This window comes from Alligator mississippiensis, chromosome 14 (genome assembly GCF_030867095.1).
Source record: "Alligator mississippiensis isolate rAllMis1 chromosome 14, rAllMis1, whole genome shotgun sequence".
In the NCBI taxonomy this organism is placed as follows: Eukaryota; Metazoa; Chordata; order Crocodylia; family Alligatoridae; genus Alligator; species Alligator mississippiensis.
Window position 1 is genome coordinate 28546480 of NC_081837.1, and position 24557 is coordinate 28571036.

General features: G+C 44.6%; 1 protein-coding gene across 11 annotated transcripts in view; it reads left to right on the forward strand.

The window, feature by feature from the left end:
* Positions 1–24557, forward strand: part of TSPOAP1 (TSPO associated protein 1) — a 197076-nt gene that overhangs the window by 59159 nt on the left and 113360 nt on the right. For all 11 annotated transcript variants that reach the window (XM_059717356.1, XM_019486347.2, XM_019486348.2 and 8 more), the window contains exons 3-5: positions 873–1001; positions 10975–11151; positions 16245–16508. In XM_059717356.1, the coding sequence (XP_059573339.1) occupies positions 873–1001; positions 10975–11151; positions 16245–16508 (570 nt within the window). The remainder of the gene's footprint in view (positions 1–872; positions 1002–10974; positions 11152–16244; positions 16509–24557) is intronic.

The window sequence follows — 24557 nt, forward strand, 5'->3', positions numbered from 1 at the left end:
ATGACTGGTTTGAGCACCTAACACACATTGATTGTTGGGAAATGGAGCAAACAGCAGATGTATGATACTTTCAGGTGATACTAAACTAGGAGAAGCTGCTGTTTATCGGTGAGGATGGATAAACAGTGCAAAAAGCAGGGAGAGACTAGAAGCAAGGGAATAAAATAGGTTTCAGCTTGGAAACAACAGAATTAAAATGTGTAGAAATGTCCTTTAAAACACAAGCACTGCCTGGGAGGGAGTATGGAGAAAGCGGTTATCTCTAGGGGGGAGAGGGGGCTGTAACTGAGCAGTGAACTTGTGCAGCCTGACACAAATCCAGGATATGATGATGGAATATGTTGTATTGTTTGGGTATTGTGTTATAGGAAAGCAGTAGATACATTGGAAGAAACTCAGAAGGAAAAAACAAGAAAGGTTCTGGAGACTGGAGGGATTAATAGGTGAGAAGAGACAGAAGGGCTAACTCTGCCTTGCATGACTAAGTGGAGATTTGGGGGACAACATCACAGTCTTCAAGTGACTGAAAGATTTTAACAGTATAGAGGGAGAAACTCATGTAGGGTGGAACTTGGGAGACTAAACAGATAAAATTAAGAAAAGAGAAAAATGAGGGCAGATTGTTAGGAAAAATGGGCTAACAGTAAGACATAGGAGGCTGCAAAACAGACTTAGCAAATTGAGGTGGACAAATAGAGCAGACAAAGGGTTAGGAGATCTAAAATTGTGAAGAAACCTGCACTGGCTGTGGATAAATGGACTGGATCTCTTAGGGTGGGATGAAACAGGAGATGGAGGGCTGGGGCAGGGGCTGAGGGCAAAGAAAGAGCAAAAGGGATCTCTCTGCCTTTAACTCTTTGTTTGTTGTTTAGCGTAAGAGCTGCTTTCCTGAGACAGAGGAGAAGGTGAAGCATCTCAAGAGGAAAAATGCGGAGCTGGCTGTGATTGCTAAGCGCCTGGAGGAAAGAGCAAGAAAACTCCAAGAGGCAAATCTCAAAGTAGTAAGTGTTTAAGTCTTTGCAGCCAGATATTGTATGACACTACCTGTCTAATCACTTTCTGAAGCTACAGTGTGAGTGTTCATTTTTAGGAAAGAGGGGAAAGTGAAAGGGAATGAGAGCTGGAGCTGAGTGGAGGAGAGGTTATTTTCCTCCCTGCAAGTTTTATCCTCTGGCTAACATAATTCAGTGGGCCACAGGCAGGCTCCTTGGGAGCATCCAAGCCTTAGCTTCAGGGTGATGTGAAAGTAGTCCCAGCAATGAGAAAGCCCTGCTTCACTGGAAGGAGAGAAGGAGGAGAGTCAAATCAGAGCAGTGGTTGCATTTTTGTCCTCCACAGTTTCTGAGATACTGCAGCTGTCATGCAGGGTTGTGGGTGGCAAGGTCTGAGGCCACTTGGGATTGAGGTGCTGACCAAGCTCAGGAGGAGTGTGCAGAATTCAGGGACGAGCTGGGTCAGGAAGTCAGGTGATCAGACTGACAAGTTGGGTCAGGACATCAGAGAGCAGGGTCTAGGAACAAGCTGAGTCAAGAAGCTGGAAGATCAAGCAGCGAGCAGAGTCAGAGCACAAGCTGGAGGGAACAGCAAAGTGACCTGGGATCATGTCGAGCCCTGCTACCCAGACACTTCCTGGTATGGGTTACAGGTTTAGATGCAGAAGGTGGAGGGTCAGCTTACCGCAGCTGGCCACTCCAGTGACAGGGAGTGGGTGGAGGATTAGACCCTACTGGAGGCTTCACAATAGCTTTATTGGGCCTGAGGTGGCAGGCCAAGGCCCCAGGTTCAAGTCTGTGGCCTGACATCAGTGTGCTTAAAAAAGTGCAGAGACATGGATTAGAATGAGAGGCCATGACAGTGTGTGGGGTGCTGGCAGGAGGTGGGCTGGAAGTCTGTGCCACTGTGTGGGCATCGCCTTGTATTATGCATTAAGTGGGCTGCCAGCCTGCTTGTTTCTTTAATGTATATAGGGCAGAAGTTACCATTGGTTTTAAGTGTCAAATGCAGTATTAGCCACAGCTCATTTGAAAGGGGCCTGAAACATGGCTGATCTCAGCTGTTCAGTTTCTGATGTAACTGGCATTTGTTCTGTCCTTCTCCTTCCTTAGAAGGATTACAATAATGTACTAGCCATTTCTGAGGTAATGGTACATCTGCAGAGACATGGCGTGGGACAGAGAACAGAGTGCTAGCCCTCCTGCTGTGGGACATGAGTGCCACTGATGAACAGGTCAGGTTTTCCCTTTTTTGTTCAGGGCTTTCCTTGAAGTGTGGATCTCCAAAGTGGACACAGTCCTTCAGGTGAGGTCTCACCAGTGCTGAATAGAATAGAAGAAACATTTCCTGAGATTTTCATATGACACTTTTGTTAATATATCCCAGTTTACTATTTTCTTTTATTGTAACAACATGATACTGTTGACTCATATTCACCTTGTGATACATTATAATCCCCAGATCCTTCTCTGCAGTACTGCAGTTTAGCTAGTCATTCCCCACTTTGTATATGTGTGTTTGATTTTTCCTCCCTAAACGTAGTACTTCGTATTTGTCTTTACTGAGCTTCAGACTTTTTTTTTTTTAGATAAATTTTCCAATTTATTAAGATCTTTTTGAATCTTAAACCTGTCCTTTAGAGGACCTGCAATCCCATCCATCTTGGAGTCATCTGGAAATTTCGTAAATTTACATTCAGTTCCATCCTTACATCATTAATAAAGATACTGGGTATGTCTACATGTTCATTAATGTGCTGTAGTTACTGCACATTAAGTTTAGTACTTGTAGAACCAAGTGCTAAATCAATGTACAATAACCGGCCTTACTGCTCAGTAGCACTGGTGAATGCCTTTCTAGTGACGTCACTGCACAGTAGCCTAATAATACTGTGCAGTAGCTTATTAGCACTGTTTCTGCCCTGATGTGCTATTGTGCAGCATTATTAGGCTACTGCGCATTTAGTACCTTGTGTAGATAAGCCCACTGAATATTACAGGTTTCCTTTGCTTCATGCTGTACATGTGTTCCTGGAAAATGGCGCATAACTTGAATTTACATAAAGGGAACCCACTTTACAATGTAACAAATAGGGATATGTTCCAAGACCTCAACTGTACTGACCCCCAGACCTATTTCTATCACTTTTACAAGACGGTTTTGGTACTACTACTCACCAACAGCAGACAGCACACACAAGCACAGGGCACTATCATAACGGGGATGGCAACCACAGAAACACATGTCGCAGACAACAAGTGAGGAGCACAGATCCACACAGGAGACTGTATTTTGGTGTATGTCACTCCCGCAATGCACCATACAAAGCAGCTGAGTGCGGGTTTCTGCCACACAAATCGCATAAGAGTGAATTTACCTTGCACATAATGAACTTTTGATATAAAAAGGGTCATTGAATAAGAGTGAATTTGCACATACAGAATCTGCATAAAGTGAGGGAAACCTGTATCAGATTTAGGGCAGGCAGACTTCTGGGGAACCCCCCTTGAAGTTTCCTTCCAGGTTGAAATTGTGTTGCTGATGACTTCGCTTTGACTGTGATTATTCAACGTGTTATGTATTCACCTCATAGTAGTTTCATCTTGACTGTGTTTCCTTAGCTTATTTATGAAAATATCGTGGGAGACAGTGCCAAAATCTTTGCTAAAATCAAGGAATATCACATCCGTTAACCTCCTGCTATCCTCAAAACTTGTTAGCATGCCATAGAAAGAAGTTAAATTATTTTAGGCACAAGTTGCTCTTGACAAATCCATGCTGACTGTTAGGTATCACTTTGTTATCCTCTAATTATATTGTTTGTTAAATTACAAATTGTTTGTTTGATAATATGCTCCAGGATCTTTTCAACTATCTGAGTTAAACTGATAGTCTATAATTCCTTGGGCCCTCTTTTTCCTCTTTTTAAAAGGAGATTCCTATATTTGCCCTTTTCCCATCTTCTTGGGCTTGACTTAACTGCCATGAGTTCTCAAAGATAATAGGTAATAACTCTGGAATTACTGCAACCAATTCCTTGATCACTTAGGGGTGAATCTGGCCTGGCCTGCTAATTTAAAAAGCTGATGGTTTACCCAAGCTTGTTCTGCCTTCCCTGCTCTGATTGTTCTGGTCAGCTGACATTTGAACAGTTTGTAAGGACTGAAACAAAAGAGCATTAAATATAGGTACTTCAACATTCCCCCACTGTCTACTTCCCACCCCATTCAGTAAGGGACCTACATTTCTTTGATCTTATTTCTAATACATTTATAGAAAGCATTTTTTTTTTTTTTTTACCCCTTCACCTTGTTTACCTTCTTGCCTTTGCCAGTGAATTTGGCATTTCTGTCTTCTGTAAAGTACCGTCCATTTGTCCTGTTGAAATGTTACTTAATTGTTTGCAGCCTAACTCTCCAATTTATCATGATTGTCTGGGATTTTAATTCTGTTCCTCCAAATTATTTGCCATCCCATCTAATTTTGTGTTTTCTGCAAATGTGGGGAGCATATTTGCCACTCTTTTTATCAAAAACTAATAAAAATATTTAGGAGCGGTGGACCCAGACATGATCCCTTTACATCCCACTCAATTCCTCCTCCTAATTTGATATCAATCCCTTAATTACTATTTGTTGCCTATAGTCTCCTACCCAATTATCTATCCATCATATGGTAGTTCTTTTTTAGTCCATAGTTCTCGTTTAGTCATGAAACTGCCACATGGGAATCTGGAAAACTTTACTGAAATTGAGACACATTATATCTGCCTTGTTCCCTTTATTCACCAATCCAGTTATTTTGCCAGAGGAGGAAAACAAGTTGTTTTGGCATGATTTGTTTTTTGAACAGCAATAACTTTTTTGTCCCCTAGGCCTTTATAAAGCAATTGTTATAGAATTTAAGTCACTTCCCTACCATTGATTTTAGACTGACATGTCTATTGTTCTTTGGGTCTCCCTCCTCCTCTTTCTTAAATATAGGTATGTTTTCCCTCTTCATGGCTTCCATGACTTTTTCAAGATAGTTGCTAATTACTAATATCTTTTTGCGATCTCATTAGCTAGCTCCTTCAGCACTCTGTTGTGTATTTTGTCAGGGTTTGTTGCCTTGCATTCATTCAAAAGAGTCAAATAGTCTTTGATGGTCCTTGTCTTCATCTTGAGCAATATTCTTGCCCCCTTTCTGTTTACACTGATTTGGCTAGCTGTCTGCTCACAATATGAAGGTAAAAGCAAAGTAGTCATTGAGTAGCTTTGCCTTCTTTTTGTCATCCATCACTAATTCACCTTCACCATTAAACAGTGGATCCACAGGTTTTTTTTTAATTCTTTTCTTACTTATGATGTACTTGAAAAAACATTCATTGTTTTTAATATCCTTTGCTACCTGTAATTCATGTTTTGTTTCTGTTTTCCTGACTTTGTTCCTGCTTGCTTGTTCTGCAGCCTGGTATAGCTCTCCAGTGACCGTCAGTACTGCGTTTGACTTTTAGGTAGTTAAAAGCATTGTGTATGACAAAGTTATTTTACACTTTGCCTTGTCTTTTCCTATGTATTAAAATAGATTGCAGTTGCCACTCTGATATATTCTTTAGGAACTTCCAGCCCCTATGCATTCCTTTTTCCTTTAGTTTATCTATCTGTGGGACCTTTTTTATTATTTCGGAGGTTGCTAAAATTTGGTTTTCTGAAGTTCTGTGTCCTTGTTTTGCTGTCAATCAGCCTTACATTTCTTAGGATCATGATTTTTTCTCCATTCACAGTCACCTTCACTGATGATATTGACCACTTTTATATTTTCAACCTGTCCAAATATTAAATTTGACCCCTGGTTAATTCTTTACATTTCTGGTCCAGAAACTTGTACCTTATGCATCTTAGGAATTTGTTGAACATGTTATTTTTCAGATATTGGGGTAGTTAAAATTTCCCATCAATACTCTTTTGTACCTTTTAGATGGTCTTGATATCTGCTCAAAAATGCATCATCAACGTCCTCTTTCTGATGTGGAAGTCTTTAGGAGAACCTTACCATGACATGTCTGCAATTTTTTACTCCTTTTATCTCCCTCAAGATACTCTCAACATACCATACATCTTGGACCAAGGGGCAAGTGTGTATGTGCTTGACCTATGGTGCAATGCCCTTTTCTCCTTCCCTTACTTAGCCTTTTGGAACAAGCTAAACCCTTTAGTAAAGATATTCCAGTAATGGAGATTATCAAGATTATCAAGTCTCTGTACTGCGAATATTAGGTCACAGTTTTCCTTACATGCTGTGACGTTTTGTGGTCTGTACTCCTTGCATTTATATATACACATTGAAGATAACTGATAGATAGCCTGCCTAATTTTTTGCAGTACTGTTTCTTCAGTCCTACTAAGGTTTCCTACCTCTTCTCCAAAATTTCAGATCCTTCTCAGCTTTCTCATCCCTTATTCTTATTTTTAAACTAGGCTGTGGGTTTTTGTTGCCATCCCCTCCACAGGACCTACTTTAAAATTATCCTCACCAGGTTTGCCAGATGAAGTCTCCTGTTTCCAGGAATGAAGACAAACATAGCACATTCCCCTTGGGTCACAACTTCTGGTCTGTCTTGGCTCTGCTCACCAGTCTCTACTGCAGCACACCTCCAGTTAAGTGGTCCAGCACACCTGAGAACTGTGCTCCACCATTCCTGGTAGAGGGAGAAAGTGAGCCCCACATGGCTCCCTCTGCAGGGGAACTCCCTACGAGCTGTTGTACCTATGCTTGCTGTGCTCACAAGTGGCCTTTTATAAGGCTTCCAGCCCAAACCTTGCTAGTAAATGATGGCCCCACTCACCTTAGAGAAGAGCTTACCTATCTCCCAGCCTCCAATCAACATGAACAAAGTACACTTGATCAAAGCACGCTGGTTTACACACCAGTTCACCAAACCACTGATCAATTACCCACCAGCTCCAGCGAACCCTGCCATCAGACAGTGTCTGGCTCACACTACCCAGGTTTGCCAGCTTGTGAGATGTCAGCTAGGAAAAGATCAAAACCTCTAGCTCATGAAACTGTTCTGGCAATCACCCCTAGTTTTGATGCACCTCAGCTGACAGAAGAAAGCTTCTGCCAGCTTGACCATGTTGTCTGGGGAAGTGGTGAAAGTGATGGGTGAAAAAACCCCTTCTGTCAGCATATATTGCATTACCAGTAGGGGGTTCTGTTGGCCTAGCTGCAGAGAAATGGGGGCCAACTGTTTTGGCAGGTATGTCATAAATTAGGCCCACACCCTCAAGAGCCACTCTGATCCCCTTCTCTTGCCCAGTTTGCTGTTCTGCTTTCTGCCCCCTGCCATATCTGCCACTGTGCTGCCTGCCCCCTCCCCAGTCTGCTGGATGACACACAGAGCCTGCCTTTACCACTTGTGGCACGCGTGCTACAGGTTGGCTACTCTCTGTAATACAGACAAGCCCTCAAATTGGAATCTGCCTGGGGATTGTTACCAGATTTGCCCATCCCTTTGGGGTGCACTCATTTATTAGGGGTATGTTTCTGGGATCTCTGCAATTGTATCAATGTACTGCTAGTGTAACTTGTGTTTCTATACTGAGCTCTGTCTCTCCCTTCTGCAATTCCTCACCCCCAGTGGAACTACCGTGCAGGGCTTAGTTTCAGTGAGGTTGGGTTCCTCCAGCTACCGAATCAGTCAAACACATAAAGACACACATAGATTAACAGAGCATGTCTGAGTGGGCAGGGTTACTCAGCATTTCCAGACTGATACACTCAGCACAGAAACAGAGCACGTCTGAATCAGCCAGGTCAATCAGCATTTACAGGTTGGTACCCTCAAAAGACACGGACTCAGCACAGAACTTAGTTTACAGAACTGTGCTTAGAGCAACAATAAAATGCAGTCAGACACATGCACACAGGTTAACAGAGCACGTCTGAGCGGGCAGGGTTATTTAGGATATACAGGTTGAAACCCTCGTATGCCACGGCTCAGTACTTCCCAATCTCTTGTCCCAGGTGTCCTGATAGTAACTCCCTTGATGAGCAGACCCCACAGGATTTTTGGGCTTTGTAGGGATCTTTGACTTAGGTGAAAGAAGCATTGCTATAGAGCACGTGGGACGGGGGGAGTGTGGAATCCAGGAGAGAGAGTATGACAACCAGCTTGACCATAAACGTTATTTTATTACCAGCTACATGAAACTTATGATCCTAGTAGTAATAGCCATACAAGGAAAAACAAACAAAACAGTCACACTATTACACAACTTCAATTGGGTATTTTTGAGAAATCTAGCTCAAGTCTGATCAACAAAAATCAGGTGTATAAAGTAATGTCTGGAGAGAGAGAGAGAGAGAGTGTGTGTTGGGGTCTCACCACTCCATGAAGCTTGAACTGGTTGAGGTTCCAGGTGTTTGTTGGAGTTTGCAGACAAGCCGTTCAGTTTCAAGTCCAGAATGCTTGAGACGGGCAGAGCCCCCTGCACCATCAGTGGGAGGTAGTCCAGGCAGAAAAAGGAGAAGGTGAAGTCCCAGTGGAACTGGTGCAGCATTTGGATCCAAGCACCAGAACAGAAACTTGAGCTTGGGTAGGGGTTTTTGTAGGGAAACAACAATGGTTCAAGGGAGAACACTAACACTAGGTTTGTTTTTGGGTAAATGATGGCTCAAGGGAGTACACCAGAGTTGTTTTGTTATGCTGGACAATAGAAGCTGACCACTCCTGGCTATGGGTGACTGTTACTCTGAGGGCGCTCACAATGCAAACAGGCAGATTCAATGTTTTGGGTACCAGTAAAGGAGTCATCACTAGAATCGGTCTGATAAATGCTGAGCTGGGTGTCTGCAGATGTGGGCTGATTAGCATTTGGAGCAGAGATCCCCCATCATGCAGTGCTCCCCTGCTTCTCTGGTCCCAGAGTTCAGTGCAGTCCTTGCCTTGGAATCCCTGGTTTCCATCCTGAATTCTAATGGAGGGGCCTCCTTGTCCCATCCTCAATGTAAATGAGATTAGGGGAGTTGCCCTATCACCCTTGTCTGGAGGAGTTTAGAAGCGTCTCCGACTGCATCTTCATTGCCTTTTGTAAGTCCTTCCTCTGATCAGTTCTGGTTCAGGTGGCGGGAAGGGAAGGTCAGTCCTTCATGAGTCAGACAGGCTGCATGCTGCACCAGGGTTCCCCAAGAACACAGAGCTGATAGGTAACAGGATAGGAGCCAAACCCTTCCTGGAAGAGGGAGAGGACTGATGGGGAAGAGCTGTAGTCTAGCTTGGGGAAGGAGGAGAGGAGTTGGGGGGAAAGGGCCTGGGGAATTGGAATTGGAGCCTTGCTTGAGGAAGGTGGTGTATGTGGTTCTCTAGGGGAGTGGGAGCATGTGTGGGTCTGGAGAGAGCAATTGGGTGTAGGGGGCACAAAGAGCATGTAAGTCACACACAAGTTAGGAGTGTCAGAGCGTGGGTGGGGGAGCTCCCAATCAGTGTGTGGGCATACAACATCACTGTGTTGAATTTCCACTATGATACATGCACCCAAAAAGTGTAGGCTGCAGGCGTTTCTACCTGTCCTCTTCCCACCTGCCCTTGCCACAAAGCTACAAATGGCAAAAGCTGCATGTAGAAGTCTTGCTCTCACAGGAGGCACTAACCCATATCAAAGGGAAGGGTTTGCACCCGAGTCAGGAAATCCAAGTGCCAAATTGGGATGTTGTTGCTGTGCTCTTCCTGGGCCTTAGAATTCCCACCTAAGGCAATGGAGCCATCATACTTTGCTTTCCAGTATGGTACTGGACTTTGAATAAATAATGTGTGCTATTGGCAAGCTTAGTGATAACCTTGCCCTTAACCCTACACCTGCGCCTACTGGGTATAACTTCTCTTTGGGAAAAGGCAGGTGGCAAGCAGTAGGCAGAACAGCCTGGGGGAGCACTGCTAACAGAACTGGTCAGAACATCTCCATCCATTTGTGATGTTCAGTTAGCCCTGTTTCTTTTCCCCTTGTGTCAGTCTCCTATGTATGAAAGAACCTGGGTGCAGGCCTGGGGGATAAAGTTAAATAGGTACTTCCTGGACACCAAACTTTGGTACTTCCTGGGTTTTGTGCTGACACTCCTCCTGCCATTCCTAGAAGCAAGGCAATAATCATTGCTATTTTTATACATACATAAATTACCTATACACACACACACATGCGCACATACACATTGTGTGTGTGTGTGTGTGTGTGTGTGTGTGTGTAATCACATTATAGGAGCTGTGTCCTGCTCACTTAAATTCCCCCACCCCCTTTGAGTCTGTGTCTCTTTGGAAATGCCCACTGTATACTCCCTGTGGGGGAGGCCTTGCTTTGGCAAGTTCTTTGTGCAGTGCACAGCACCCTTCTGGGGGTATAACTATACAGAAAGCAACAGTGTTTCACTGGCGCTGCTGGGGAGTCTGAAATGTAGAAATGACATGTTGCATGTAAAGTCTCTTCTGAGACAGCACAAAAAGCCTCAGTGAGATGATCACCCTAATTGTATGATCATCAAACACATTTCAATGTTGGAATATGAATGGCTGTTTTATTACCTTAGAGAAACATATAGAATGGACATTGTGGTTCCCACCTGGTTGGGTTCTAATAGACCACCCTTGTGCAACAGAGGATTGAATAAAAGGGGTCTGTGCCTGGTTTCCAAGGCAGGAATATATTGAAGGGCATCCAGGAGTTGGTGTTATTTTGCTAGCAGCTGGTTCCAGTGTCCTGAGAAGGCTACAGTACACTGGGCCCATGTGATAGGGCAGGGCCTCAGGGCATAGTGATCCTGCTATTGGAAGATACACCATCCAAAAGCAAAAGTTTGAATGGTGTTCTTTATATGATTGTGCAGCCCGTGACTTCTCCAGGAGGAATTTCACCTCTGGCCAACCAGTCAGGCACTGTATACCCTCTACCTACCTCTGTGATGATTAATAATGACACCGCATGTGTTGCTGTTCTCTCCCTGGCGTAGGTAAATGCTCCAGTGGCTGTGAAGGGCTCTAGCCTTGAGCTGTGTAAAAAAGCATTTGCTCGCCAACGGACCAAGGACCTGACGGAACAAGCCAGTGCCCTCTTGGCAAAAGATAAACAGATCGAAGCTTTGCAGCAGGAGTGTTGGGAGCTGCAGGCAAAGCTTACATCAGGGAAGGTGAGAGTTTTTCTGGAGTTTTATTCCTTGTTTAGGATCAAAGTGTTTTAAGTGGCACAATTGACCAGTAACAGAAAACAGGGCTCCGGGAGCCAGTGTGAGGGAGGAAATCCCACCTGGACACTGAAGCCATGCAGCCTGATAGCTTTTGACGTGGGAGCCAGAGCAAGGAAGGTGGGAGTGCCTGCCATACACAAGGTATGCAGGACCCACTGAAGATGGAGTTTGTGCAAGAGAGATTTGGCTGTGATTTTGGTGACAGGATAGGCCTGAGATATTGTATTTACTGCTAACCCACATCCCTCTTCAAAGGGATGTACCAACCATTGATATGTTACCCTCTGTCTATTCCCCTCTCTTACTTCTCTTCTTCTTGAGATGCAGCTCACAGCCATGACAGAATATAGCCATGAAAAGTACCAGTCTGTTGATAACTGAAAACATGAGCCACATTATTGCAACATTAAGGCTGAGATGCACACAAATATAGTGATGCAGAGATAAGGTGGCCATAACAACCTTAACTCTTCCACTGGCATAATTGATGTGTATTGCACTGTAGTCTCTTGTTACATAATCACATGACATTATATGGTAATAAAATATCCTAAGCAACTTGCTAGTTTGAGAACATCCAGAGAATTCTCCCTAAAAGAGACCTACCTAGGTGCATCTACACAAGACACTAACTGTACAGTAGCCTAATAATACTGTGCAGTAGTGCATCACGTCACAAACAGTGATAATAAGCTACTGTACAGTAGCATCACTAAAAAGGACTTTGCCAGCGCTACTGTGGAGTAACTGCAGTTACTGCATATTTATTTAATACTTGATTATACAAGTACTAAATTAAATATGCAGTAACCACTGTACATTAATGTACACGTAGATGCCCCCCCCGAGTGCTAAACCCTGCCTTTTCATGCACAGAGAAGCTAAGTGAATAGTTTATAACATATACTTTAGTATATAAATTTTGCTTTTTTTTTTGTCACAATGAACAAGCATGAATTTTGTTAGTGTACTTGGTATCATAAACCTTGGTTTGCATCTGATTAGAGATGAACATTGGGACTGCCAGACACAAGGCTGATCCAGTTCAGGCCTTGTCTTTGATCATGGCCAGATCCAGATGCTGTGAAGGAGTGTGTGAAAACCCTCTAGTAAGCTGATCTGGGATAACTTTCATGAAGGATTCATTCTGACCTCTAATAGGCAGAGGATACCTTATATCCAGAAACAGGAGGGTTTAGCTCACTTCCAAAATGCTTATCACCATAATTAGCCATTATAACTCAGTCATGTTTGTCCTGCCTGTAAAGGTGCAAACCCTCTTTAAATACTGCTAAATTCTTGGCTTGGCAAGAACCAATAACTATCAGTTTAACAGACTTATTGCACAATAAAGTGAGGCAGTATTCCCTGTATTTTTAAAAATGTCCTGCCTTTTAATTTCTTCCTGTTCTTGTTTTATGAGGGTCCTGTCAGATGTATTTTGTGATTAATGTGTTAATTGTGCAATAAATTGCCAATTTATGCAATTTAAAATTATGCATTTTTAAATTATGCAAATTTATGGTATGGTATAAAATGGCAAACCAGTCACAAAGATGTTCTGTATTTAATATGGAACATCTTTGTGGCTGGTTTGTATCATGCTTTAAATTGAACATGTGCCCTGCACCTGAAGCTGCCCCCTGCCCTATCTTGATAGTCAGTTGATAGGATCTGGCAGAGGGAAACTCGTAGAGCCTGGGACCCAGCCTCCCCTGTCCAATCCCCACAATCAGGCTAGGGGCAGCCCCAGGTCTTTAACTAGGATCAGGTACTTGATCCCGATTGGCAGCCTTAGAGTCCTGGGATCAGGCAAGCAGCAGCCATAAGTCTTGGTTTGGCTAGTTCAGGCCTGGCAGTAGCACAATAGGGATCTGAGGAATTTTATGCCCCATTCCAAAAATTGTACATCTTGCCATACACATCTGGTATGGCAGGACATGCGATTTTGGGGATCACGCGTAACAGTTCTCAGATCCCAGTCATACTATTATAGTAACATCTTTCAGGAGCCTGAGACAGGGAGAGTAGAAATTCCTGATATCCCTTCTCTAGACCTTCACTATGTTAGACACTTTTATTATGGTCTTCTTTTTGCCTCCCTGAGCATCAGTCCTTTTCTTTTCACTGTGTTTTTGCCAGACCCTTCATCTTTGATCTTTCTTGCTGCTTTCCTTTGAACCCTTCCAATTCTGCAATTAGGGAGAAGTTTGTTGGGAATATTTTCCCTTCAGAAAACAAGCTGTTTTGCTTGCTTATCTAGATTGCACAGTTTGTGTTCTGGGACTAGAGGGGAGTGGTTGCTTGGGTCCAGCCTGAATATTCACAGCTGCCAATTCAGTATGATTTCCATGAATACGTGGCATGACTGGTAACAGATCTGTCTAGTTCAAAGTTAGCTTGGATAGCTCTACGCTAAATGCAGATTTAACCTTAACTGCATCCTCCACTTACTTAAGTGGAGCACAGCCTGAGTGCTGAACACCTGCAAGATTGAGCTCTGATAATATAATCACTAGGACTGAGGTACTGCAGTATATTTATTATTTTTAAAAAAATAATCTCTTTGCAAGGAACATATATAAGTTTTCCAAGACAAAAGTGAAAAGTTAGGAGATGTAAAGTTTAGGTTGTCCTCACCTGGAACCAGCCAAAATAATACTCCTGGCTTTTCTTCCTGATTGGTGTGCACTGAATATAAAACAAGTAGTCCCTGAGTGGTTCACTTCATTCCTTCCACTTCTTTCCATGGAATTTAACATAGCACACAAACACAGAACAAGATCTAGTGGCTGGGAGTTGAAGCCAGACAAATTCAGACTACCATTTTCATAATGAAGGGAATCATCCCTTCAAATACCTCCTTTACGTGTCTTGAATTTTGTCACTTGAAGTCTTTATGTAGTAATTAGTTTTCTAAAAGATAGCTCTAGTGTGAATGATGTGTGGAATCACTAGGTATCTAGTTTGTAAGTAGGTCAGACTGGATGATCTGACAATTCTTTCTAGTGTCAAAATCTATGAATTATTCATCCACATCTGAATATATTTTCATGGTGCCAGCAACAGGCAATTCACTGACCTCAGTGCTAACCCCTTAGTAAAGTCAAGTTCATTTCTGTAAACCATAGGGGCACTAGACTTCCTCAGTGAAAGAGAAGATTTTTCATAATATGAAATGCCAAGACACCTAAAAATGAGGTTGAAGGACTGTGAGAAATTGAAGAGGACCCTAAAAAACCTACATAAATAGGATTAAATGTCATGTTTGCTGAGGATACTGCACAATGTAATGTACATGAATAGGAGTAATTTGAACTGATCAGACACATTGACCTCTAAATTGATCCCAACCACTCAGGAAAAGAAGGTAGAGTTATCACTCTGACCAGCAAAATAGAAACTTCTGGTCAATGCACAGCGGCAGTGCACAAAGCAAAGCAAAGTAGTAGGCAACCCTAAGAAAAGGACAGGGGCCCACTGAGGACAAATGATTCCAGAAATGACTACAGTAGATTCTAGCCAACTGAAAACTATCTGGAATGGCATTAATGCTAAATATTTCATAGACTTGAAAACTCCTTTAGAGAAAATTCCATCTCCTGCAGCAAAGGAGTTAGATATACTACTGATGACTTTCACAGCTGTGCTGCTACAAGCATCTCATTGCTGGTGTGAGGGTGACTCCTTGGGCTTCCCCTCTGTGCCACACTTGCTAGTTGAGCACTAGGCAGGACAGGCAGTGTGGGCTAGGGCATGTTCAAGGGAGCTATGTGAAGTGGAGGGTATGGGAGGGTAACTGCCCTGGGGTTTTGTTATAGTGGCAGCAGCTGTGGAAGGACTGAGCTTCTGCTTCCTGATCTGATACTTGCCCAGGTCTTAGCAGCCACCTCCTGAGCAGACTGCTTTTTCTAGCAGAAAGGAGAGAGATATTGCAGTGCTGAAGCCATTCAAAGTGCACCCTACCAGGCCTGGGTGTAACAGTGAACAGAATACAGTTTCTAATCCTAACTCACTCGTGATGTAGGGGCAGGTGTGCCTCGGTCTCCCCCCCCCCCCCTGGTTGAATGGTGATAATGATCTTTACCTCGCTCTCATGCAGTCATGCTGATAAGGTGCAGAGTGTTGTTAGAGACAGTCAGACCGAGGTGAAGACAGACTGAAGATTTCACAGATTCTCCATTTTTGAGGCGATCCCCATGACTATCAGTTTCCTGGAGGAAGGGGCCTTATCCTTTAGCAATTCTAACAAACACTGCTAGAGAACTAGTCTTTCATGTTTTTTGGCCTGTAAAAACAATTGTTTTTACTGCACTTTGAGGGATGCAAACAAACTGGTGGAAAGACTCGCATGACTTTGTACAAAGAAATTTTCCTGGTTTCCCTTCACTGGCTGCTGGGGGGCAAGGACGGGGGAGCCAGCCTTCCCAAGTCTGTGGTCCAAACACTCTTCTCCAACCACCAGGTTTCTTAACTTTTGCAAAACAAGCCACTTTATAGAGATAATTTAGGACACCTTCTTTGCGATCATCTTTATGCTGTCTCAGTACTTAAAAAATGCTAACCCTTTCTGATGCCCAGAGCTGGCTAGGATCATGGCTACTTTCTAATACACACACTGAATCTGTCAGCCAGTAGTTGGGCTAGCTCCATTTTGTTGGAGGAATGAGAGAATGTTGACCTGGCACGCTCCCTGCTGGTAGTTACCATACATGCATATGTAAGTGCTCTCGAGTGCCCCTGCTAGCTTGTTCCTCCTCTGGGTGCTGTAGTCATCTATTGACACAGGTGAGTCTCAGAGGCATAGTCAAGTCCTTTAGTGCTTTGGGAGTATGTGCTAGTCACAGTGCTTTGCTTTGGGGGCCATGCAAACAGAAAGCTCTGCATGCTAAGCTGTGACAGAGTGCAGGTGCATTTGTGCTAGTGTCTCTCGAATAACACTCAGTCAATTCATGAATGAAACCATTGTCCTCTGACATTTTCCATCCTTTTGACTCCAGGGCTACTTCATGTTGTTGTGTTTGATTTTCCCTTAGGAGGGTCATCATTGCCTGAACCTCATTGACTTTGATCATCTATTGCGGGAATCTCAGAAGGAAGTGTTACGGTTACAGAGACAGATTGCACTGAAGAATTTCAAAGAGTCTCTACATTCCTCTAAATCCAGTTCAGAAGGCTCCTCCTCAACTGCTGCCATGTGCTTGGGACCATCTGTGCCAATGCCAAATGCCTGCATAAAAGATTCTTCAAAGGGGGCTCAATTAGGAAAGCTGACACTAGCAACGGAAGTGCATAGGAAGGTGAGAGATCTGGGTCAATGATCTGAAGATTTTGCTAGTTAATTAGGCAATTAATGAATGTTCTTATAGAACTTTTTCCATTATGTAAAGGCTAAGAGTATTGAGGTCACTCTATTCCCTGCTGCCAGTGGATATTGTAGGTTTTTAAAATGACCTTTTAGTATTTCAGTGGTATCCTTGAGTGTGAGAGAATGTTGGGTGTCATGTAATGAAGATGGAGAGAGGCCTGGTTGCTGTTGTAAACCCAGTATGTATGTCATGGAGTAAACTCTGTGGCATGTGTAGGTATAGTGAAATGGCATTGGTGCAGATAGAGCTAGGTGAGTGTATGGTGTGGGACTGTTCTATTTGTTCTCCCTTAGCTTTGCAAGGCTTCCATTAAAAGATAGCATAGTATTTCATGAAACATTTTCCCCCTCAGTAAGTGATGTAATTGGGTTTTCTTACTGTCTAGACATTTGTGAAAATTTGAATGAAGCTGGGTAAGCCAGAGTGGGAGTTTGTATGTGCTTGTAACAGGGGCAAGCCAAAACCTAGCATACAATTAATAAATGTATCACCTTGAAGCTAACAGAAAGCAAATCCAACCTGCCATCCTTGATGTCCAACTTAGTAAACCTTTAAGCAAGATGTGTCTGTATTATTTTCAGTCCTAATATAACCTGCATATGAACAGCAGCTAAGACTGACATTTGCTGTGACTACAGATGACAGCAATGGCTGAAACTAGGTCCACAAAGGTCCTGAGGCAAATCTTGGCTTTGTTAGTTGGCTTGCAGTCTCTCTCTGGCCTCAGAATAATTAAATATTTGTAGAAAGTTGAACAGCTCCAAAAGAGGAGACAGACCCACTCTGGAATGCCCTATTATCTGGTGAAGGGAAACTGAGTTTCAGTTCTCTGCTTTGACTCAAACAGGGTAAGTCCCAGATGAGGGTGCTAAACAGTGGCTTATGCCTGTTTTGCCTGTCTTTTCTTTTTTACAGATGAGCCCAGGTGTCAGATCACAATTCATGACTGAATCTCTTGGTAAAGAGATGCTTGGAGGAGAGGGATCCCCCAAACACCTGTATTTAGGGGCATTTTTACACATGCTCTGGGACGCGATGCTGGGTGCTTTAGTTGGTGAGTCACACTAATTGAAGCACCCATGCATCATGTGTATCAGCATCCCCATGTGTCCCCACGCTGAAAAAATGGCAGCAGGGCGCTTTGAACTAAAACTGATCAAATGTGTTTTATTTTAAAGTGCCCTGCCACCATTTTTTCAGTGCGAGGATGCACTGGGATTCTGATACATGTGATGCGCAAGGCTGCCGGAGCATGTCAATTTATATGCTCCAGCAGACTCAATGAATTGAGTCTGCTCCGACGTGCTGGATTTCCAGTGCATCAGAGCAGGCTCTCTGCTAGGGCTGTGCGAAGCTTCAGTTGCTGATTTGGTCTGGAGGAGATTTGGCCTTATTTCAGCAGCTGAATCTCCAAATCTGAATCGAATCAGGAAACCCATTAATTTCTCCAAGTTGAATCAGAACTCTCTGATTTGATTTGGAGAGATTCGAAGATTCGGACATAGTTTTAAACAGTTCCATATGTTTTATATAACATATAAACAGTTATATATGTTTTTTCTACATACCTCAAGGTACTAGGTGGCTCGTGAATGCTGAGATGGTGCGGGGGATGGAGTTTCCCACAGGAGCACGGGGGGGTCCCCAGCACGCTTGGTGGTGGACCCGGAAGTGGACCAGAAGCACTTCCAGTCCACTTCTGGGTCTGCCACAGAGCGTGCGGGGGACCCCCCTGCCCCCTGGCTTGGTAACTGGTGCCTCCTGGGTCTGGGGGGGCACCCAGGGTCCCCCTGTGGCCGATCGCTGACCCGGGGGGGCACGGGGAACCCTCCCACGTGCTCGGCAGCAGACCCGGAAGTGGACTGAAAGTACATCTGGTCCACTTCTGGGTTTGCTGCCGAGCATGCAAGGGGTCCTTCTGCGCTCCTATGGGATGCTCCATCCGCCCCACCATCTCAGCATTCATGAACTGCGCCTGCTACCTTGAGGTATGTAGAAAAAATATATAAAGCTGTGTCTATGGCCGAATCGCTGATTCTCCAAATCAGAATTGAATCTTCAGATTCAGATTTGGCCAGATCGAATCAGGATAGTGACCTGAATCAGCGAATCGAATCACTGCCCCCTGGATCGGGCCAAATCAGAATCGAATACAGCCTGCTTCACACCCCCGTACTCTCTGCATGTCTGTAGGAGCCCTAGGTGTTTGAACCTTAACCTGTTTCCTCTGTCTTTCCCTGCTGGTTAGCTTAGGTGGCAATGCACTTAATTGTTTTTTTAGTCTCTCTCCCTTAGGTGTCTGAGGGCCTTGTTACATGTTAATTTTAGGTGGCTTCTGTAGCTCTTAACCCCTGGATTGTCCACACATTAACATCTGAAATTAGTTTTAAGGAAACTTTAGGTGGCTTAAAGTTATGCCACTCCAGGTTTATCTCTGGGTGCAGACAGAAGTGACAATTTTCACTCAGTCTGGCCACAGAAAGCAGTTTATAGCCGTGGCCAAACACAAGTGCATGGCTGCATACAGCTTAAAAAATGTTTGATCTGGTGAAAATTTGACCCCTTGTTGCATGATAAAGATGTTTCAAAATGTGCTGTCTGTTGTAATTTGTGTCTGGGGAGCACCCAGCCTGTTCCTGTTTTCAGAATGGGAGGGGGCAAAGAGAGCAGAGGGAGTTCAGTTTGGGGGTTTTTTGCCCCCCCCAGTCTGAGGTGCAGAGACTTCAGTTCACCCACCTGACCCTTCAGTGCCAGCTGGGGAGCTTCCTCTGCTGGGAGCATCCTCTGCTGCCTTACCCCCTCCCATTCTGAAAACAGCAGGCACTGGCAGAGAGCCCTGGCTGTTGGTACGGGAACCTGACTGCAGGCTTCCAGCCAGCTAGATTCCCGCCCCCCCGGAACCAACAGTGAACTTCAGTTTGGTCTGGAGTAACATTGTAATTCAGAATGCTTTGCAGAAATTGTTCTGAGTTACAGCTGGGAGCTAGCTGCACTTCTGTCTGAACCCTCTGATCCACGTTACCCAGCTCATGTTCCCTTCCCCATAGATGAGCTGCTCAAGTTGAAGTCTTTCAGCATCCCAGGATGCAGTGTCTCCTCCCCCACCCTCCTGTTCTTTACGGACAGACTTTCTACCTTTTGAACTCTGCTGCCCAGGGGGTGGTTCTGGCACCAAGCCAACTCCCCCTTCTGCCCCTGGGGGTGTGATTTTCCCACTCCCATGGGTGCAATCCCGTGCAAAAAGCCTGCAGAGCACATGCCAGCTAGCCAGTTCACAGGACATAGACAGGTCCAGGAGTGGAATTTAGCGGGGTGGGGAGTAGAAAAAGGTAGGTGTCTGGATTGGGTCCTCATGAACTGGGGCTTCATCCTGGGGCAGGGGCAATAGCTCCCCCAAAAGCATCTTCCCTCACCACTCCCACCACCTTGCCAACACAGCAAGCACAACTAGCACCTCCACACCCCAATCCAAAATCCCACTTTATTAAAACATGAGATCTTTTAAATTTAATTCCCCTTTAATTCTTTTTAAGTCTGTTTTACTTCTTTTTATTTTATCCTTCAGTGACTGACTTCCTTCATTACCACCCTTCCTGCACCCCCATTTCCTTTCTACCTCCCATTTCATTACCCACTCCCATCTCATTAACTCTGCCTCCCAGCTTCATGTCCCCCCTTCCCCCCCCCCTTATCTTTTCAACATACTCCCACCTGGAGTAGGGATAGAAGCTTATCCTGGCTCACCTGCCCTGTAGTGGCAAATCACAGCTGTACCTCTTAGTCAGGCCCCTGCTCAGACCAGCCCTCTGGTGGTAAGTCACAGCTGTGCAGATGGAGTTTATACACATGTATGCACTGCTGCACTGGGCCCTTTGAAATGTGCCCAGTGCTGTAACACATACAGGTGTGTAAGTGGTGACATGAGCATCAGTGCACAGAAAATGGTGGTGGTTTGCTTTTGAACTAATACACATTGAAGGGTTTCAGTTTAAAAGCGCACCACCACCGTTTTCTCTGCTCTGACGTGCATTTCACTGCTTATACAACTGTAAATGATGCAGCACGGTGCGCGTCAGCTCACATGTGGAGCAGACTCAGTTAATCAAGTCTGCTCTGACGTGCTGGATCTCTGGTGTGTTGCAGCCCCAAAAAAGTATGTGTATAAATGTCCCCAGAGAAGGTTTTTAGTCTTAAGGTGTGACTACTCCAAACTTGAGTTGGCACTGACACTGATCAAAATTTGAGCAGCTCAGAGTGCAATGTGTAACAAGGTCCTGACATCCCAGTCAGTGCATCTGACTCAGGTGTGAGGATTCCAGTGTAGGTGGCAGGGTACCTCAGTATCTTTGAGGACCTAAGCCTTGGTCTCTGCTCAAAGGCTGATTTAATAGGTCAGCATTTCCCAACCTTTTCTGCCCCACAGCACACTTACCTAAATAAAAAAGCACTGTGGCACACCAGACGCAGAGCAGGGGCAGGGGTGGAGGGGTGGCACATGGCCAGCCGGATGCCGACGGGAAGGTGTGGTGTGTGGCTGGAGCCATGCCTCCTATCTGTCTGCATCCACAGCAGCATGGCTCCAGCCAGGTGGAGGGTGTGGCTCCAGCCCAAAATGCCACTGCACACCTGGATGTGCCTGACGGCACACCAGTGTGCCACGGCACACTGGTTGGGAAACGCTGTAATAGATTTCATAGACATTAGGGCTGGAAGGGACCTCATAAGATCATTGGGTCCAGCCCCCTGCCCAAGGGGCAGAAAGTCAGCTCGGACCAAAGGATCCCAGCAAGATGGGCATCCAAATGTTTCTTGAAAGTGCCCAGAGTGCTTGCAGCATCTTTATGGGGAGTCTATTCCAGGCCCTGGGGCCTCGGACAGTAAAAATGTTTTTCCTTATGTTCAGACTGAAACAATTTTCCAGGAGTTTGTGACCATTGGACCTTGTTTTCCCTTGGGGTGCTTTGGTGAACAGGCATTCCCTCAGATCCTGATGCACACCCCTTATGTACTTATAGACTGCCACCAAGGCACCCCTGAGCCTACGCTTTTCCAGCCTGAAGAGTTGAATGGCTCACACCCTCTCTTCATAAGGCCTGCTCTCTTGCCCTCTGATCACATGCATGGCTCTGTTCTGGACTCTTTCAAGCTTCTCCATATCCTTTCTGAATCGTGGAGGCCAGAATTGAATGCAGTACTTCAGTTGTGGCCTCAGGAAGGCTGAGTACAACGGGAAGATGACTTCCTGGGTCTTGCTTGAGATGCATCGGTAGATGCAAGTCAGAATTTTGTTCGCTTTTCCAGCTGTGGTATTGCATTGGTAGCTCATGTCTCTTTCGGTTGTGGTTCTAGTGAGTGTAACGCTGCCAAGCCTGTAAGTGTGATGTGGGTTTCCCCCTCCCCCGGAGGTGGAGTACCTTGCATTTCTCTGTATTGAATGCCATCAGGTTTTCATCCGCCCACCTTGCAAGCCTATCAAGGTTGGCCTGGATCATTAGCCTTTCCTCAAGTGTGGACATTTTTCCCCATTGTTTGGTGCTGTCAGCAAACTTAGCCATTCTGCTTCTGACACCAGAGTCCAGATCATTTATAAAGATGTTAAAGAGTACAGGTCTGAGAACGGAAGGTAGGGGTAGGTCTGTGTCTGATGCTGAGGAGGTATTTATATCCCTGCTTCTGAGTTCATGAGTGGAGCTCAGTCTAATTAATTTCATCTCCTGAATAGGCCTTTCATCTTGGATATCTTGCAGATCTGCAAAATGAGAGAGATCCATTGCAGTAGGCTGCATAGGCAAGTGGTACAGATAAGTGGGTGTGAAGGCCCTGACTCTCCTTTCAGACTGGTGTGACCTCATAAGAGCTAGAAATACCTACATGGGAAACATTTCACCTTCATGTGCCATCTGCCAAAATACATCTGGGACACACTTACTCATGTACACTGGTTATGTTTTCCATACTTGAATGTTTATGAACTCCCCAGGCTCAGGAGCTCCCTTCTGTTATGCACCATGGTGAAGATAAACATGCTTAACATATTTGTAGGGGGCGTGAGTTGTCACCAATTAGCTAGACATGAATACAGTGGAGTTTGGGGGAGATGCACGTCATATGGATGCTCATCTGTTTAATACATTTGCTTCTCATTTTAAAGGTATTTCAGTTCCTGTTTAAATTAGCTGTCACCTCAGCATCCTACTTAACTTTTTTAAGGAAGCATCATGATTAACTCTATCATTTACATTCCACATGTAAGATTAAAATGCCCAAATTTCACACTTTACTGATGGTCTTCAGTTTCCCGTCCAAGCTCCCTAACTCAGAAATGCATAGATACCAAGGCTAGAAGGAACGGTTGTGATCAACTAGCCTGACTTCTGCATAACAGAGGCCATAAATCTTTTCTGAATCAGTGTTGGACTAGAGCCTGTCTCTCAGGGCAAAAAACACCCAATCTTGATTTAAAAATGTCAAGTGATAGAGAATCCATTACAACCCTAAGTTGTTTCCACAATAAATTCCCTTTAAAAATATTTGCCTTATTTCCTATTGCCTTAAAATATGAATTCGTCCATCTTTTAACTTCCAGTCACTGCTTCTGGTCATCCCTTTGCTCCAGGATAGGTGTCCTCTTATTTTTTAATTTCTGTACCTGTATAGATGTTGATAGACTGTGATCCATCACCCTGTAACCTCCTCTTTGATTAGTCAAATAGATGGCATTCCACGAGTCTCTTACTTCAAGGCCTATTTTCCAATCCATTGCTTGTTCTTGTGACTCTTTAAATTATCTGCAGTGTGTCAGTATCTTTTGTGAACTGTGAACACCAGAACTGGACACAGTATGCCAGGAACAGTCATTCTAGAGACAAATACAGAGGTAATATAACCCCCTGCTCTTTCTGCACATGTTCATTTGTGCATCCAAAGCTTGCACTTACCATTTAGCCACAGTGCTGCACTGGGAGTTCATGTTCTCCATCATGAACTGCATTCTCTGGTATGCTTCAAAACCACTGCTTCCCCCATCCTGTAACTCTGGTCTGCATTCTTTGGGCTAGATTTGCAGGAGTGCCCACTCTTAGGCACTGTGCTACCTGATGGAATTCACAACCTCAAGTGAGATGCCCAGACTCCCAACACATGGGAAGAGTGAGATGTCCTTAAATAGGTTTCTACCAACATGAGCCAATAGGAAATGCTAAAGAGATGGATGTTGTTTTGCCCCCTCCAAGAGAATTTGGCCCCTAACTGGGCATGTCCCCATGAGCAGAATGTACGTTTCCCTGGGCACAAAGAACAGTAGCACAATGTGTGCTGCTGCTACTTGTCCCTGGAGAACCCCTGTGCACGTGTGCTCCAGTGTGTGGCATGTTGCTCTGGGTGGGATAGGGGAGGCTGGGGCCAGCACCTTGGCTGGCCCCAGCAGCCTTACCTGGGATTCTGGGTGGCTCTGGGGGATTCAGGTGAGGCGATCCTATAGAAAGAGACCTGGGCAGCGGCTGAAATTTGGCTCCAGCCAGCTAGGTTCTGGTTTGGGGTGGCACATGTTACCGCCACATGTGCTGCCCTGCATTTTTTAGGTATGGGGTTTTTGATACTGGGGTCTCTATTTTACTGTGTATTAAAGTGTTATGTAAAAAGCCGTGCAATTACGCTCACGTTGGAGGTACTAAATTTAATGCGCATTAGGAAAAGAGCATTAATTCATGTATGCGTGCCCTGTATTTCCCAGTTTCTAGCCTATAATCACTGCTATCAGTTTTCCCCTTTGGCATATTTCTGTGGTGCTCACATTTCTGTGGGTCAGATGAGTGGTACAGCATTGGTTTTTGAGTGAGGTCAGTCCATGGATTAGATCAAGTGTGGAGTTGGCACACAGGATCAATTTGTGGCTATGACCCCATGCACCAGCCTGGTTGCAGCATGGCCTTGCGCACCACATTCTGACCCAGATCCGAGCACCAGGCCCAACGCTGGCTC